Genomic DNA, 13,433 nt, shown 5'->3' on the forward strand with positions numbered 1-13,433 from the left:
TTTCCAGCAGAGCTGGCAATATAGTCCAATGGCAGAGTACTTGCCTAACACGCGCAAGGCTGCGGGTTTGATGCAGTGTGTGCTATAGGTAGTGTAAGACTCCCTTGCCTCCCAGGGTAGGTGCCTATAGTATGAATTCTAAATGGTCTTAATAATAAAAACCCTCAGTTCCCTCATCGGGTGGTTCCTTGGAAGACAAGGTTCTCTCACCTCCAGGTTCCACCTGGCTTCTAGGCTAGGGGAACTCTCAGGACATGTATGCTACTGGGGCACAAGGATCCACTGAGCCAAAGCCTGCAGAACTCAAACAGCTCCTTCTACCCTTGGAGTACACAGTGCCAGGTCCAGGCAGGACCATGATGCCAGCTCCCCCGCACACTAACGCTGGTACATTACCGGTCCTCTCTGCTTCCCTCGGGCTTCTAGAATGCACAGGAGGCCCTCATTCATATCTCCATGTTCCAGGCAAAAAAGCTGAGGTCCCTAAAGTGGAAAGCCACGTGCCAAGGTGTCCCAGAGTGACTGTTGACACCCTTTTCCTGGGTTGAGTACTTAGCAAATACTGGGACTTTACAGCCTCAGGGTGCGCCCTGCCCAGGGGAAATCCTCACCAGGGGGCAGCAACGGGCACACCCTTGGCCTCACTTTTTAAAGATTAAGTGCTCACATTCAAAGCTCGGAGAGGAGCCCGCTTGATCAGCTACGTTGAGACGGGGTCCCTGGGGACTCTCCGATGCCATCGCGAGGACAGGCGCCGGGCTACTTGCTCCATGAGGAGCCTGAGAATTGGGGGCATCAAAACGCGAGCGAGGGCTAGAGAGATGGCTCAGTGGTTAAGAGCATTGCCTGCTCTTCCAAAGGTCCTGAGTTCAATTCCCGGCAACCACATGGTGGCTCACAACCATCTGTAAAGAGGTCTGGTGCCCTCTTCTGGCCTGCAGACATGCACACAGACAGAATATTGTATACATAATAAATAAATATTTAAAAAAAAAACAAAAAACAAAAAACGCGAGCGAGGTTATCCTGGACCAATGCGATTCCAGCATCCGGCCTCTAGGCCTAGGCCCGCCCCGAGTGGAGGCGGAGTCTGGGGGCGGCCGCGCTCGGGGGGGGCGTGTCGGGGCGGGCCGGGGACAGGCCGGGGGCGGACGCACAACCGTAGCCCGCGGCGGAGGCGCGGGCGCGCTTAGGCCGAGTGCTAGGCGGCCCGGGCGGCCGCACCATGGAGCCGGGCACCGAGGAGTACGAGCTCAACGGCGACCTGCACCCGGGCTCCCCCGGCTCCCCCGACGCCTCGGTAAGACCCCAGCACCCCCTGCCCCGGCCGCTGTGTGACCTTGGCTAGCGCCGCCCTCTCTGGGCCCGGCTCAACAGCGGGCACCTGTGGGTGACGGGCCCGGTGCGCGCAGCGTCCGCACTGCGGGGTGGTGGTGGTGGCCGCTGCCCCCGGGCAAAGTCGTGCTTAATCTGTCCGGAGCACAAATGGTGGGGTCTGGGGCCAGCACAGCAGGTGGGCAGAAGCGCCAGGAGGTCTAGCGTGCTGCGGTCGCCGTGCCGTGCCGCGCTGTGCAGAGCCCCACGTCGACTGGCCACACTCCTCGGGTGGAGGAGGCTGGCATCCCGCTCTCCCAGACTTTCCTTCCTCCCACACCGCCCTCCAACTTCCAGCGCCTGGGAGCTGTCTCCTCCTGCGTGCCCTGGGGTGGGCGGGAGAAGAAGTCACCGCCTCCTGGTTGGAAGCCAGCACCAGGCAGACAGCTACGTCACCACACGGTGACCACACGGTTGCATGCAGCAGTGGTAGGGGAAGCCCGAGGCTGTGCCCTGCTGCGGTCACCTGCCTATGAGAAACAGAACGTCACCCTCTCAGCCTTCAGGGTGTCCACTCTAGGACTGAAAGGACCTGCCCAGAGTTTGCGCTGCCAAGGCTACAGCAGTGGTCGGATGCCCCATGTTGAGGGAATCGTCCTTCCTCACCTCTCACCTCATAGTCTACCTCCAGGGCAGAGCCTGAGCATGCCAGGACCCAGCCTTCACTAGTACCACCCCGCATGGCCCTCTGGCCCTCTGTGACTTGTTGACTTTGGACATTCCTTCTTTTTCCGACACCCCACCCCGGGTGGGGGTGGGAAATTGCACCAGGCTGGGATTTTCCACAATTCCCCGTGGGGTAAAATAGATTGGAACAGGGACCTTCTGCCCCGGTTCAGATCCATACTGTGGGAACAGGGTTGTTCAGGGAGGAGGGACCAGAGGAGCAAGAGGTGGAAGCCTAGCCGGCTGTCCCTGGATGAGAGGAGAAAACGGGACTAGAAGAGCCTTGAGATTCGTTCAGGTGTGACAGCCGAGACCTGTGAGCACTCTGGGAGCAGTGGACAAGGGATACCCGGGCCGTTCTGGAGAGGGTCCTCACTCTCTCTGGGCCTTTTTTTTTTTTTAACATCATCTAACCGGAAGAACCAATGATTTCCCTCTGCCTTTAAGGCCAGGGGATGCAGATCAGGAGCGGGTGGACAGGTGGTTTAGAAGCTGGTCTGAAGGGAACCCTGCCTGTCCCAGCCCCGGGCCTTGCCTTGCTGTGCCTTCCCTTCAGTGCTATGTCTGTTGAACTCTGCAGACAGCTGGATGAGGTGTGCCTCCTAAGGGAAGTCTGGGCTTATACACAGGAGAGATGGGTTAGGTGCTTGGGAGTCCCTGTCTTGGCTCTAGGAAAGAGAGAGAGAGAGAGAGAGAGAGAGAGAGAGAGAGAGAGAGAGAGAGAGAGAGAGAGAGAGAGAGGACCCATCCCCCACTGCTTCATTGAAGAGCACAGGTAGGGGAATAAAACTACTGCCTGACAGGGGCTTGGTGGGGAGCAAAGGCCAGAGAAGGCTCCTGTGTGACGGAGTCACCTGCATTGGCTTGCTGGAGGGACACAGATTTGGCCCTCTGGTTGAGTGGAAGAGCACCCAGGCAGAGGGATCAGTACAAGTAGAGTCTCGAGTCTGGATTACTGAGAACATACAGGGCTGGGTGTGTGTGTGTGGGGGGGGTTGTTTCGGGTCGTTAGGGACAGGATGTTTCCCTGGTGTGTGGCTACCCTTAAAGGCTGCCCCACTCAATGCCCTGTCCCCCTTCCCAACCTCAGGACCCTACCTCCAAATATCTATGGCATAGCGTGTCGGCACTCTGTGCCTCAGTTTATCATCCATGAAATGCCATGATAGCAGGGCTTCTGCTAAGTAAGAACTGTGTGGCTGATGGAGAGGAGATGCTTGCAACAGAGTACAGCGCACAGTGGTGTTAGCTACGGAGGCATTCTCATGGTGACACCCACAGAGGCTTGGGGAGGACAGTGCTGTCCCTAGGGTGGAACCTCAAGGGAGACTCAGTTTTGCCTCTGGAAAAAGGAGCACCCTAACCTCCCAGGTGGCGGAGGCTCCGCAGAGCTGCCCTGGTGGGTCCTCTGAAGTACAGCACTCGGGAAGCTCTGCCCGTGCCCCTCCAGATGCTAGGTGCCCCAGAGCCAGGTGCCTAAAGGCCTCATTCATGTCCAGACCGAGGCGGTTGTTGTGAGTTAGCTCACTATTACCTGGCAGCTGTGAGACAGGAAACACAGTTCAGTGCGGAAACACCGTGCCCATGTGATGATGCTGGGGGTAGCTTCGTGTTAGACCCTGCAGGGGGGATGTGACCCAGTGGAGCCGGGCCGTAGCCCTGCAGTGCCCACCCTGCTCTCTTGCCCCTCACTGAACCCAGGCTGAGGTATCAATGGCCACATCTTAGGCCTCCGGGCCATGTCATTGTACCATGCACACGGCCATTCCCTCTGCCTGGCCTCAGCTGCCAGAAGTTTTCTGTTTCCCTTATTTCTGCTTGCCTGGCAGATCCTGGGACAGTCGGATCTTAGCCAAGTTCTAAAGGCCACCCTAGTGGGCCTCAGGGTAACTCCTGGTCAGTTCTGAGCCACAGGAAGTGAGTCGGCTGTGGGGACCCTGCCTCCTATCCTTCCTGCTCCCTCACTGGAGTTTCCTGACTAGCATATGTGGAACCAGGAAACACTTAGGCTCCTTGGGCAAGGGCAGTGCAGCCTGGGGCACCGAAGTCTGGGCTTTAGATTCGGACAGGGCAGGTGGCTTCCTGCTGGATCTAGCCTAGGAGTGGGTCTGCAGCTCCTGCCCCTGTGCCACAGTAACCCCCACCATCTGCTGGTGTGTAACGGGGTCTCTGAGCAGTCGAGGGTGGGGTCATCAAGGATCTATCTAGACTCAGACCTCTGGGTCACCTAGGACATTTTGGCCTCATGGAGGGCCTGTGTGGCCTGGCCTTTCTTTTCCTTGTTTCTCTTTTTGTTCATATGCTGGTATTGCTCCTTGACTGCAGTTAAGTCTGTCACCAGGGAGAGCCAGGCATTGAGTAAGGGTACATCCTGGCCCTGCCATTTGATGCAGCGTGCCCCAGCAGGTCATGAATCTCTGAAATCATGGTATAAAATCCCCTGGATTTTCCCATCTGTTTTACTGATAAACAATCACCCTGCCGGCCATTGGTGTGGCGAGATTGGGAAGGGCAGGGTGTGTATATAAGGGACAACACCCTGCTTTATGGATCAAGCTGATGGGCACAGATCCCCATCCAAGCTTTGGGGGGGGGGGGTCCATAGCACTCATTGTGCTATGACTAAGCCGGCCCTTAGGTGCCCACTCCCCTCCCACCTCATCCATGAGACAGGCCCTGTCAAGTGCAGCTCCCTGTATATGCTGACTACTGCACAATGTTCCTTCTTGGTGTTTAGAGGAAAACAGCCTACTTGATGTCAGTTCCCAGCTGCCTCTGAGGCTTCAGGGAACTCCTGCCAACCCTGGAACATATTAACCAGTATATTTTCTCCCTCATCTGCCCAGGTCACTGGCACAGGCATGGCAGGGTTTTCTAGCATGCTTGGGCAACTAGTTAGGCCCTGATCTGAGGTTGGGTGGCCTAGCCACCCTTGGATCCATCCTATTGTACATCCTGGGAGAGGCCATCGGCACGACTCAGGGTCAGCCCCCAGATTGGGCCCCTTCCCAGCTGCATGAAGCCCCAGAGGCCTCAGAGGGTGGACACCAATGGTATGTGTGCAGGTGCAGCCCTATCCTGGATTTGAGTGTGGATCTTCCTCTCCCTGGAGGTATCCTACAAGGCCCCCAGAGACTCCCATCTCCTGATCCCCAGAGAAGAGTGGTGTGTCCCAGTACTCAGTGGCAGACGGGTTTCCCAGAGGACATCCCCAGATGTGAAGGTGGGGTAACCTACAGTATGTGGGGGGCACAGAGCCAGGCTGTGGGAGGTGGAGTTTAATACCATGCAAAGGCCTGCTTTGCCTTCGGGCCTGTGCCTCAGCCCTTATCATCTTACAGGGTGAGAGGGAAGCAGAGGGCTGATGGATTGTAGCCTCTGTCAGTCCCAGGGGCTCTGAGACATCCCAGGCTAGTAGGTCCACAAGCCCTGTGGCGTATGTGAGACACAGACAGGCCAGGACTGGCTGTCCTGAACTAGACACAGGGCCCCTTGAGAACTGTCCTCTTAGAGTCTCAGCTGCCAGGGCTCTGAGCCCCAAAGTTCAGATTGTAGCCTGGCCCACAACTGCTGTGTAGCTTTGGAAAGAAACTTCCAGTGCAGAGCCTCAGTTTACCCTTTGAGTGAGAACAGCAGAGACATAGGAATTTGTGACTAAGAGTCCTGAGAGCAGAGGGGGAGGTTAGGGACATGAAACAGCTCCTTCGTGTATCTGTTCCTTGTGATGATGCGATCACCAAGTATTTAAATGGTTCAGAATCAAAAGGGATTCTTCCTGCCGCCCAGCAGCCTGCAAGCTTAGCCTGCGGCTGTTATTGCTTCATTCATCCATTCTCTAGAGTTGGAGTTCTCTGCTCTGCCAGCTAAGCTATCAAAAGTTCCACTTTCTGTGTTTATGTATGTATGCATACATGTGTAGGCACATTTATCTGTGTGTTTATGTGAAGATACATATATGTATGTGTTATGTGATACATGGGCTTGCACATACACGCACACACAGTACTCGAGCACATATGCATACCTATGTATGTCCATGCATTTGTAAACTTCTACAATACATAGAACTGCATATGCATGTAAAATTATACACACATACCTATACACATACACACGAGGAATGTGCCCTTGAGTAAGAATTGTTACCAAAAGGAGCTTACTATTTGAAGGGCAGCTTACTTTGAAAGCAGGGGTTGGGATGTTCCAGCCCAGGTTCAGGCAGCAGAGCCCACCTGTTCCTCCCACCACCCACACTGCCTTCCTTCTTGAATGCATGACTTCAGAAAAAATTTCAGGCACACACACTATCCAAGTAGAGGCCTGCTCTCTGCCGGTGCAGTGGCATCTGCTTTGGGCTTTCCAGCCTGCAAGAAAATAGTCACCTAAGTACAGTGACCGCCTTCCCCATGGTACCGCCTCCATGCCCTGTATCTTTCATGAGTCTAGAAACAGGATCTTTCAGGGTGGCCCCAGGTGGCTGACTGCCAACAGCGGGTCCTGGCTATCTCTTTCAGCTCCATGCCCATCCCTGGAGGCTATGATGCAGGCCTTGATGGCTCAGGGGCACCAGCGGACAAAAGGCTGAGCCTAGGTCTGGTGAGACTTTCCTGGGTAGCTGAGAAGGGGCCCAGGGCAGCTTGAGAGAGCTGACTGGCTCAGTGGAAAGAGAAAACTAGCCACTTAAAGGTGCCTTAGAATGCAGCAAGCCAGCCATAGAGGTGACCTGTTGGTACAGGAGAGGGACAGGTCCTACCAGAGGGATCAGGGAGGTATACTGGAAGCAGGGACCTCCTGAGAGAACCTCAGAGCATGGGAGTATCTGGAAGGGGAAGCACTATGGGTAGAGAGAGACTACAGGGTCCTTTGTGACTAGCAACGAAAGAGAGGTGGGAGGTGACCTGGGAAGTGGTCTCCGGGGAGGAACAGGGACTGAGATTAGCCATAAGAGAAGAGAGAAGGCCACTAAGGGTTGCCTACCCTGAAAGGAGCTCAGAACTCTATCTCTGCCGTTACTCTGAAAATTCAGGAGACAGACATCCTGTTCTACTGCATGCAGGTTGGTGGGGCATCTGTTGAACACCTGCTGTGTGCTCTTGGTGCCACATATCCATGAGCGCTTTAGCTAAACTGGGTGGCGAGACCGTTCTGAAGGGTGACGCTGAAGCTGGAGTTATTGTATGTGAAGCCGCACTGAGGGTAGTGAGGCTGGGCCTGGGAGGTGAGCCAAGGAAGGTTGACCAGACCTTTGAACTCAGCCCAGAAAAGATTAGTTCAAGCCCAGGCCAGCATGTAGGAGCCTGTCTACTCCCACCTCGTGTCTCTTCCAGTCAGGAACGTAGACTCTGAGGAAGGGGAGGCCCAGGGTTCCCAGGGAAGGAGGACTACCTGCTCTTGCACAGGATAGAGAGGGCCATGGTATTTCTCAGCTGGAGGCCAGTGTGTGCTGAGGATGGTGTTCTGGCTTCCTTCTCTCCAGAACATTACTCCAGGGAATTTCCTTAGAGTAGTGAGCACTTGCCAAGGTTGGGGCATCAGAACCCCTACCTGCAGGGGCCTTGGTGATTCCCCACAGCACCAGGAAGACCCAGATCCCCAAGTTGACCCTGCCCTGCTGACCGCCTTGCTCCCCACAGCCACCCCGCTGGGGTTGGAGGAACCGGCCCATCAATGTAAACCATTATGCCAACAAGAAGAGTGCAGCGGAGAGCATGCTAGACATCGCACTGCTCATGGCCAACGCATCACAGCTGAAAGCCGTGGTGGAACAGGGCCATGACTTTGCCTTCTTTGTGCCCCTCGTGGTCCTCATCTCCATCTCCCTCGTGCTGCAGATCGGCGTGGGCGTATTGCTCATCTTCTTGGGTAGGTTCCATGGCTACTTGTACAGCCCCAGGGATGGGTGGGGAGATGCACAGGGGTAGGTGGGGGTAGTGGTTTCTCCTCGGATACTTGGCTCTCAGGTAGCCAGGTTTTTGGTCCAGGCTGTGGCTTCTCCCCTCTGACCCTGTCCTTTGAAAGCAGAGTAAACTTTAGGGTCCTCGGGGTCTGGAAGATGGGATAGTGCAGGGAAGGGGGAGTGGGTTCCCGGCCATGATAGCTTCTGCCAGCTAGTCCTCCCTGCCCAGACCAGCTCAGGCCTGACTTTGCTGTCTGTGTCCAGTTAACAAAGAACAGCCAAGTTCCACAGGAGACAAAGAGACCCTTACCTAGGAAGCAGGGATGAGACTTTGGGTCAATATGTGATAAGGGGACTCTGGTTTGGGAGGTGAAGAGGAGATGCTGGGGCATGAGGTAAAGAGGGGATGCTGGAGATAAGATGATTCTGGGCCCAGAAGGTGACTTTGGACCTGGACCACTGTCTCCATGGACAGGATGCCCAAGTAAAAACCCAAAGTATAGAATGTAACCACTAGTTCCCAAACTTAATCACTGAATGTGACCTCAGCAGGCAACTCCCTTCCATTGGTAGGCACAGATGGATAGCAGATAGGAAAGTGCCTAGGGTTGCCGGGGTTAGAGCGCATGTCATCAGGAACAAGCAGGGCTCCAGATTTGTTTTCTGACAGTGTGACCTTGGGCTAATGAGGGGACCTTCTGGGTCTTCATGGTCCATACCCGTGCAATGGGTATAATAGCACAGCCTAGGTTAGATCGGAGGCTCCATAAACTAAGTCTCTTGAGTTCAGCACTTTTGCCTTTGAAGCAAAACCTGGCCTGGTGGCATTTAGAAGTGTCGTTAGCTTAGCACATAACCTGCCGGACTTCTTTTCCTCATGGAGAAAGTGGGGAATATAGAAGGTAAGGACATCCATGCCTAATTTTAGCAAAGCAGGCAATTTTTGAATGGGGAACAGAACACTAAACATGGCCAAGAGAGCCCTACACCGTCCACTCAACACACTCCCGAGACACTGTGATCCAGTCCAGGCTTCCCTGGCAGCATCTGCTCCCTCTCTCCCACAGTCAAGTATGACCTTAACAACCCAGCCAAGCACGCCAAGCTGGACTTCCTTAATAACCTGGCCACGGGACTGGTATTCATCATCGTGGTGGTCAACATCTTCATTACGGCCTTTGGGGTTCAGAAGCCTGTAATGGACGTGGCACCCCGGCAGTAGGGCACCCAGGTGAGTTGCTACCTGTTGCTACCACCACCATGGGAGACTTGCAGGGTGTGGTGGGTTCTAGGCTGGCTGTCCCCTCATGTGGCATGGCCAGGCCGCTTACTAATCTTCTGAATGTAGTCCTTGATGCTTCCTGAGTGTGTAGGTCATCTGGCCAGGAGGCTGGTACCAGGGCCTGTGGGAACTGGCCCCAGTCCTCCTGGCTCTGGAGATACTCTTCATGGTTATCTCCAGAGGTTTCAAATATTTGGTGACAGCATGATCTGCTGCTGCTGACAGCTGGAGTAGTGGCTTCTGCTAGGTGGGTGTCCATGATCACCATGATAGGCCAGTCTTTCAGTCCCGACAGAGACCCAGGAATATTGTATTCGCTGTGAAAGGGCTGCAGCATCTTGCCCGTGGTAGATAGATCCTTGCACCCAAGACCAAGTAGCCCTGATGCCCACAAGCTGATCACTGGCATGGACTCAGTACCCCGTCCAGCCTGGGGCACTGTTAGTTGGTCCTTGCAGCACTCACGCCTCTTTTCGTCTTTCCAGAGTCCTTAAAGTTATCTGACCCGCAGCCCAGCTGTCCAGACCCTTGCAGCTGCCGTGCCCTCCAGGCATTTCTCCTCTTGTGTGCAGCACTTCCTTAAACCACCAGAGCCCAAGCTGGCCACCGCTGGATCATGGCCAGGGATGGACTTCCATCCAACTGTGACTGCTGTGTGGGCAGCCACCCAAGGCATGTGGGATCTGGATGCATGGCCACGAAGATTAGAACTGGACAGCCCCACAGAAACCCATGCCCGGAGAATGGTCGCTGCCCACCCAGGGACATGCAGCAAGTCCACGATTGGGCTCGACGAGGGGCCAGCACTGGCCTCTGTCTCAGGACATTCCAGAAGGACCAGGATATGCCCCTCCCTCTGCTGATGCATCACTGTCCCTATTTCCCATGGAGCCTGCACAGGTCACCCTGGAGACTGCCGCCTCTGCTGTTTCCTAACCCACGGATCTTGGACAGCCAACGGTATAGTCAGCTCCAGTACTGGCCAGTGGTTCTAGCCTTAGTGCCTGGGCTTGGCTGCCAATCATTAAGAGGCAGCTATGCCAATGGGGGCTACAGGTCATGCTGGTATCGTCTGCCAGCAGTGACCTGGGAAGAACCCTAGCCTCCTACTCAGGGGTTTAGGCCCCACTTTTCTAATCAGGAACGACAATAAAGCTTATGTGCTTCCCTGCTGGGTTCCATGTGCCACCCTCCCCTCCTGGGGCACCATCCTCCACTCCCAGACAGCCCCTCCCTGCAGGGGTATCAGCACATTCTAGCCAGGGTTTTTATCCTCTTTGGAATACCTGATTGAACTCTCAGCCTTCCCTCTTTCTAGGGTAGGTTTTGAGGCAGAAGTTGGGATCTGAGGCTCAACAGCCTTTATGCACAGAGCAGTTTCAGGAGAGGCTGGGGAGATAGCTCCATGGTAGAATGCTTACTGCACAAGCTTGAGGACCCAGGTTCAAATCCCTAGCGCCCATGTACAATTCCGGGTGCAGTAGCTTGTGCTGGGATTATCAGTGCTGGGGTGGCAGGAAGAGCCCTGTTGTCCATTGGCCAGCCAGCTAAAGTGACACCTGGTTTTGACATCTGGGCTCTACACACGCATGCCACACAATGTCATATGTATATATTGCATGCACGTGTGCGCCCACATACACAAGTTGCAAAAATAGTTCATAGAACACTCTTACCCACTGAACGTCTTACTAGGCATATTCTCTGTTGTTCTGGAGCCTGCTCTGCTGGCCTTCTCAGGATTTGGGAGGAGTGCAGGTGCCTGGGCCTCAGCTGTCCAGGAGTGTGCCAGCCTCCGAGTACAATGTTGGAAGGACACGGCAACTCTCTGCACTTTGACTGCCCAGTGTTGGCATGCCAAGTACTAGAAACTGCTGGTCTTCCCAGAATGAACATCAGTCTGATGCACCCAATGACTGCCCTGCAAACCTCAGTCCCATGCCCAGGGCCTGTATCATTTGTAACAAAACAAGACAAAACCTTTCTTAGGACACCACATGCCCCTTACTACCTCTCCAAGTTTGGGAGGTGTCCCTCAGGCCTTCTCAAGTGAAGGAGCTCAAGGATGGGTCTCCTAGGTACCTGGGGTTGCAGGGCTGGGAGGCGCCATGCACCATGGCTGCCCAAGGTTTGTCAACTGGAATCTTTGAGGCTGTCTCTGGCCGTGCTGTACTGGGAAACAGCCGTGTTCTAGTTGCCAACGCTGGCCTCAGTGGGGTCACATGTGCTCTCTACCCACTCAAGCGCTCACTGATCCTGGCCCCTCTTGTGCTGACACTTAGACATCTCTGTGCCGACTGTCGGACACCTCCAAAGTGGTGTCCAGCACTGCCCATGGTCAGCAGGGACCCTCTCTTTGAGGAGATGGCCTGAGACTCTATCTCACGTAGAGGTCTCCCTCTCCCAGCAGAAGCAGGTTCCCAGGCCCTCCTCTCCTCTGCTCTGTTATTCTCACTGTCCCTCCCAGCCTCAGCCCTCCATCTGCCCCATTTCCCTCACATTGGCCCTGTGCTGAGGCATAAGACCCACCCATACCTGATCCCCTCCAACCAGCCTTTGTCCTCTCTAGGCATCCTTCCCAGTTCAGAGAGTGAGGGACCAGGGCTTCCCTCAAAACCCCTATTTCCTATTTATCCCTCACTTACATGAATAAGCCCGTTTAGAAACCAGGGCTCTAGGACATCCCAGAAACCCCTGCAATCTTGGGTGAAGCTGACCAGTCAGGTACCCAAAGTAATGGATGAGAGAAATCACCTCTGGGGGAAATGGTCAGATCCCGTTTACATACTCCAGGAGAAACAATTTTATGATGCATGCTCGTAATTCCACTCGGGAAGTGGAAGCAGGAAGATCAGAAGTCCAAGGTTATCCTCAGCTAAGCAGCAGGGCCATACCTCCTGGCATTGTCCCTAGTGTGCCCTCCACCACGTGGACTGGCCAGCAGCCTCCTGGGTGCCTGGACTCAGCAGCCGGATGTTGACCAACACATGGTTTAATTTAGTTCCTTCTTCATCAAAAGAGGAAACCCCCAGATGGGACTAAGGGGCTCTGAAGTGGTTTCACCGAGGTTAGGCTGTAACCCAAGCCAGAGTCCCTGGTCAGGGTGGTGCAGCGTGAGCACGTAGCCCTCTCTGCCATGGACCTGTGCTCATAGAAAGAAAGAGAAAGAAAGAAAGAGAAAAAAGCCAAAACAAGAACAGGAAAAAAACAAAAACAGAAAAATACCACAAAAAAGTAAAAACCTTGGGAGGGTGCCCTATAGTGATTTAATCAGTACCTCATTGAGCTAGGCCTGTCATGCATACCCTCCTGTGTCTAGATGCCCCCACCCTCACCCACCACATAGGTGAGGGACAGAGAATGAGCAATGATGGGACAGAACAGTGTCCCTCAGCTGTCCATTGCCCCGAGGGCCCTTCAGCTGCTAAAGTCAGTGGGAAGAACAACAGGTCTGCCTGTCCCAGCTCCTCATCTGGTCTGGAGGAGGGTAAATGCCCAGGACCCCCTCAAGCGAGTCATGGTCTGTGGCTGATTGGACTTGTGGCTAGGGGACCTTGGCAGGGCCTCACAAGCCATCTGCAAAGGGGAGATGGCCTAGCCCGCAGGGGCTGACCCAGCAGGAACTAGAAATAATGCCACCACACAGAAGCAGAGTCAGCGCACCCCCAAATCGTCAGCTTGGGTTGTGTAAGCTGCAGATGCATTTCTGGGCTCCGCCCTCATGTGTCCCTGTGTCCCCACTGACCTGTGCACAGCTTGCTCAGCACTCTCTCCCATTCCATCCGCTCCACTCCAGAGCCCCCCACCTTCCACTGGTTCCTTCACCGCAGACTCCTCCATTTCCTGCTACCCTCGCTAGCCCCTTCCCTTCTGGGAACAGCGCCGGAGGAGCAGACCCTGCTTTCGCTTGAGTATCCAAGACAACCTAGAGGAGACAGTGGCATCCTACCTAGGACACAGAGGATGCATCAGAGGACAGACGACAAGGGGTGCCCACAGAGAATGGCTTATTCCTTACAGGAACCCCTAACACTGTAGTGTGCCAGCACATGACCCCAACTGTCCTATGTTTCAAGGGGCATCAGTGAGAAAATGGCCAGTTATGGCCTTTGTTCCTTGTAGACTTAACTCATTCCAGGTCACAAGGTGATAAGGAGGAAGGACAGAGACCTATCAGGATGCTGAGGCCCAGGTAGGGGAGTTCCTGTACTCTGT

At 54.7% G+C, this 13,433-nt stretch overlaps 1 protein-coding gene across 1 annotated transcript; it reads left to right on the forward strand.

The window, feature by feature from the left end:
• Positions 1-1,135: 1,135 nt before the first annotated feature.
• On the forward strand, positions 1,136-10,381 carry Ninj1 (ninjurin 1). Its single transcript, XM_057787545.1, has 4 exons — positions 1,136-1,300; positions 7,674-7,902; positions 9,004-9,167; positions 9,704-10,381. Exons 1-3 carry the CDS (start codon positions 1,226-1,228, stop codon positions 9,156-9,158), a joined length of 459 nt encoding a protein of 152 aa, XP_057643528.1. The 5' UTR covers positions 1,136-1,225; the 3' UTR covers positions 9,159-9,167; positions 9,704-10,381.
• The last annotated feature ends 3,052 nt before the right edge of the window (positions 10,382-13,433 follow it).

This window comes from Chionomys nivalis, chromosome 13 (genome assembly GCF_950005125.1).
Source record: "Chionomys nivalis chromosome 13, mChiNiv1.1, whole genome shotgun sequence".
Classification (NCBI taxonomy): Eukaryota; Metazoa; Chordata; class Mammalia; order Rodentia; family Cricetidae; genus Chionomys; species Chionomys nivalis.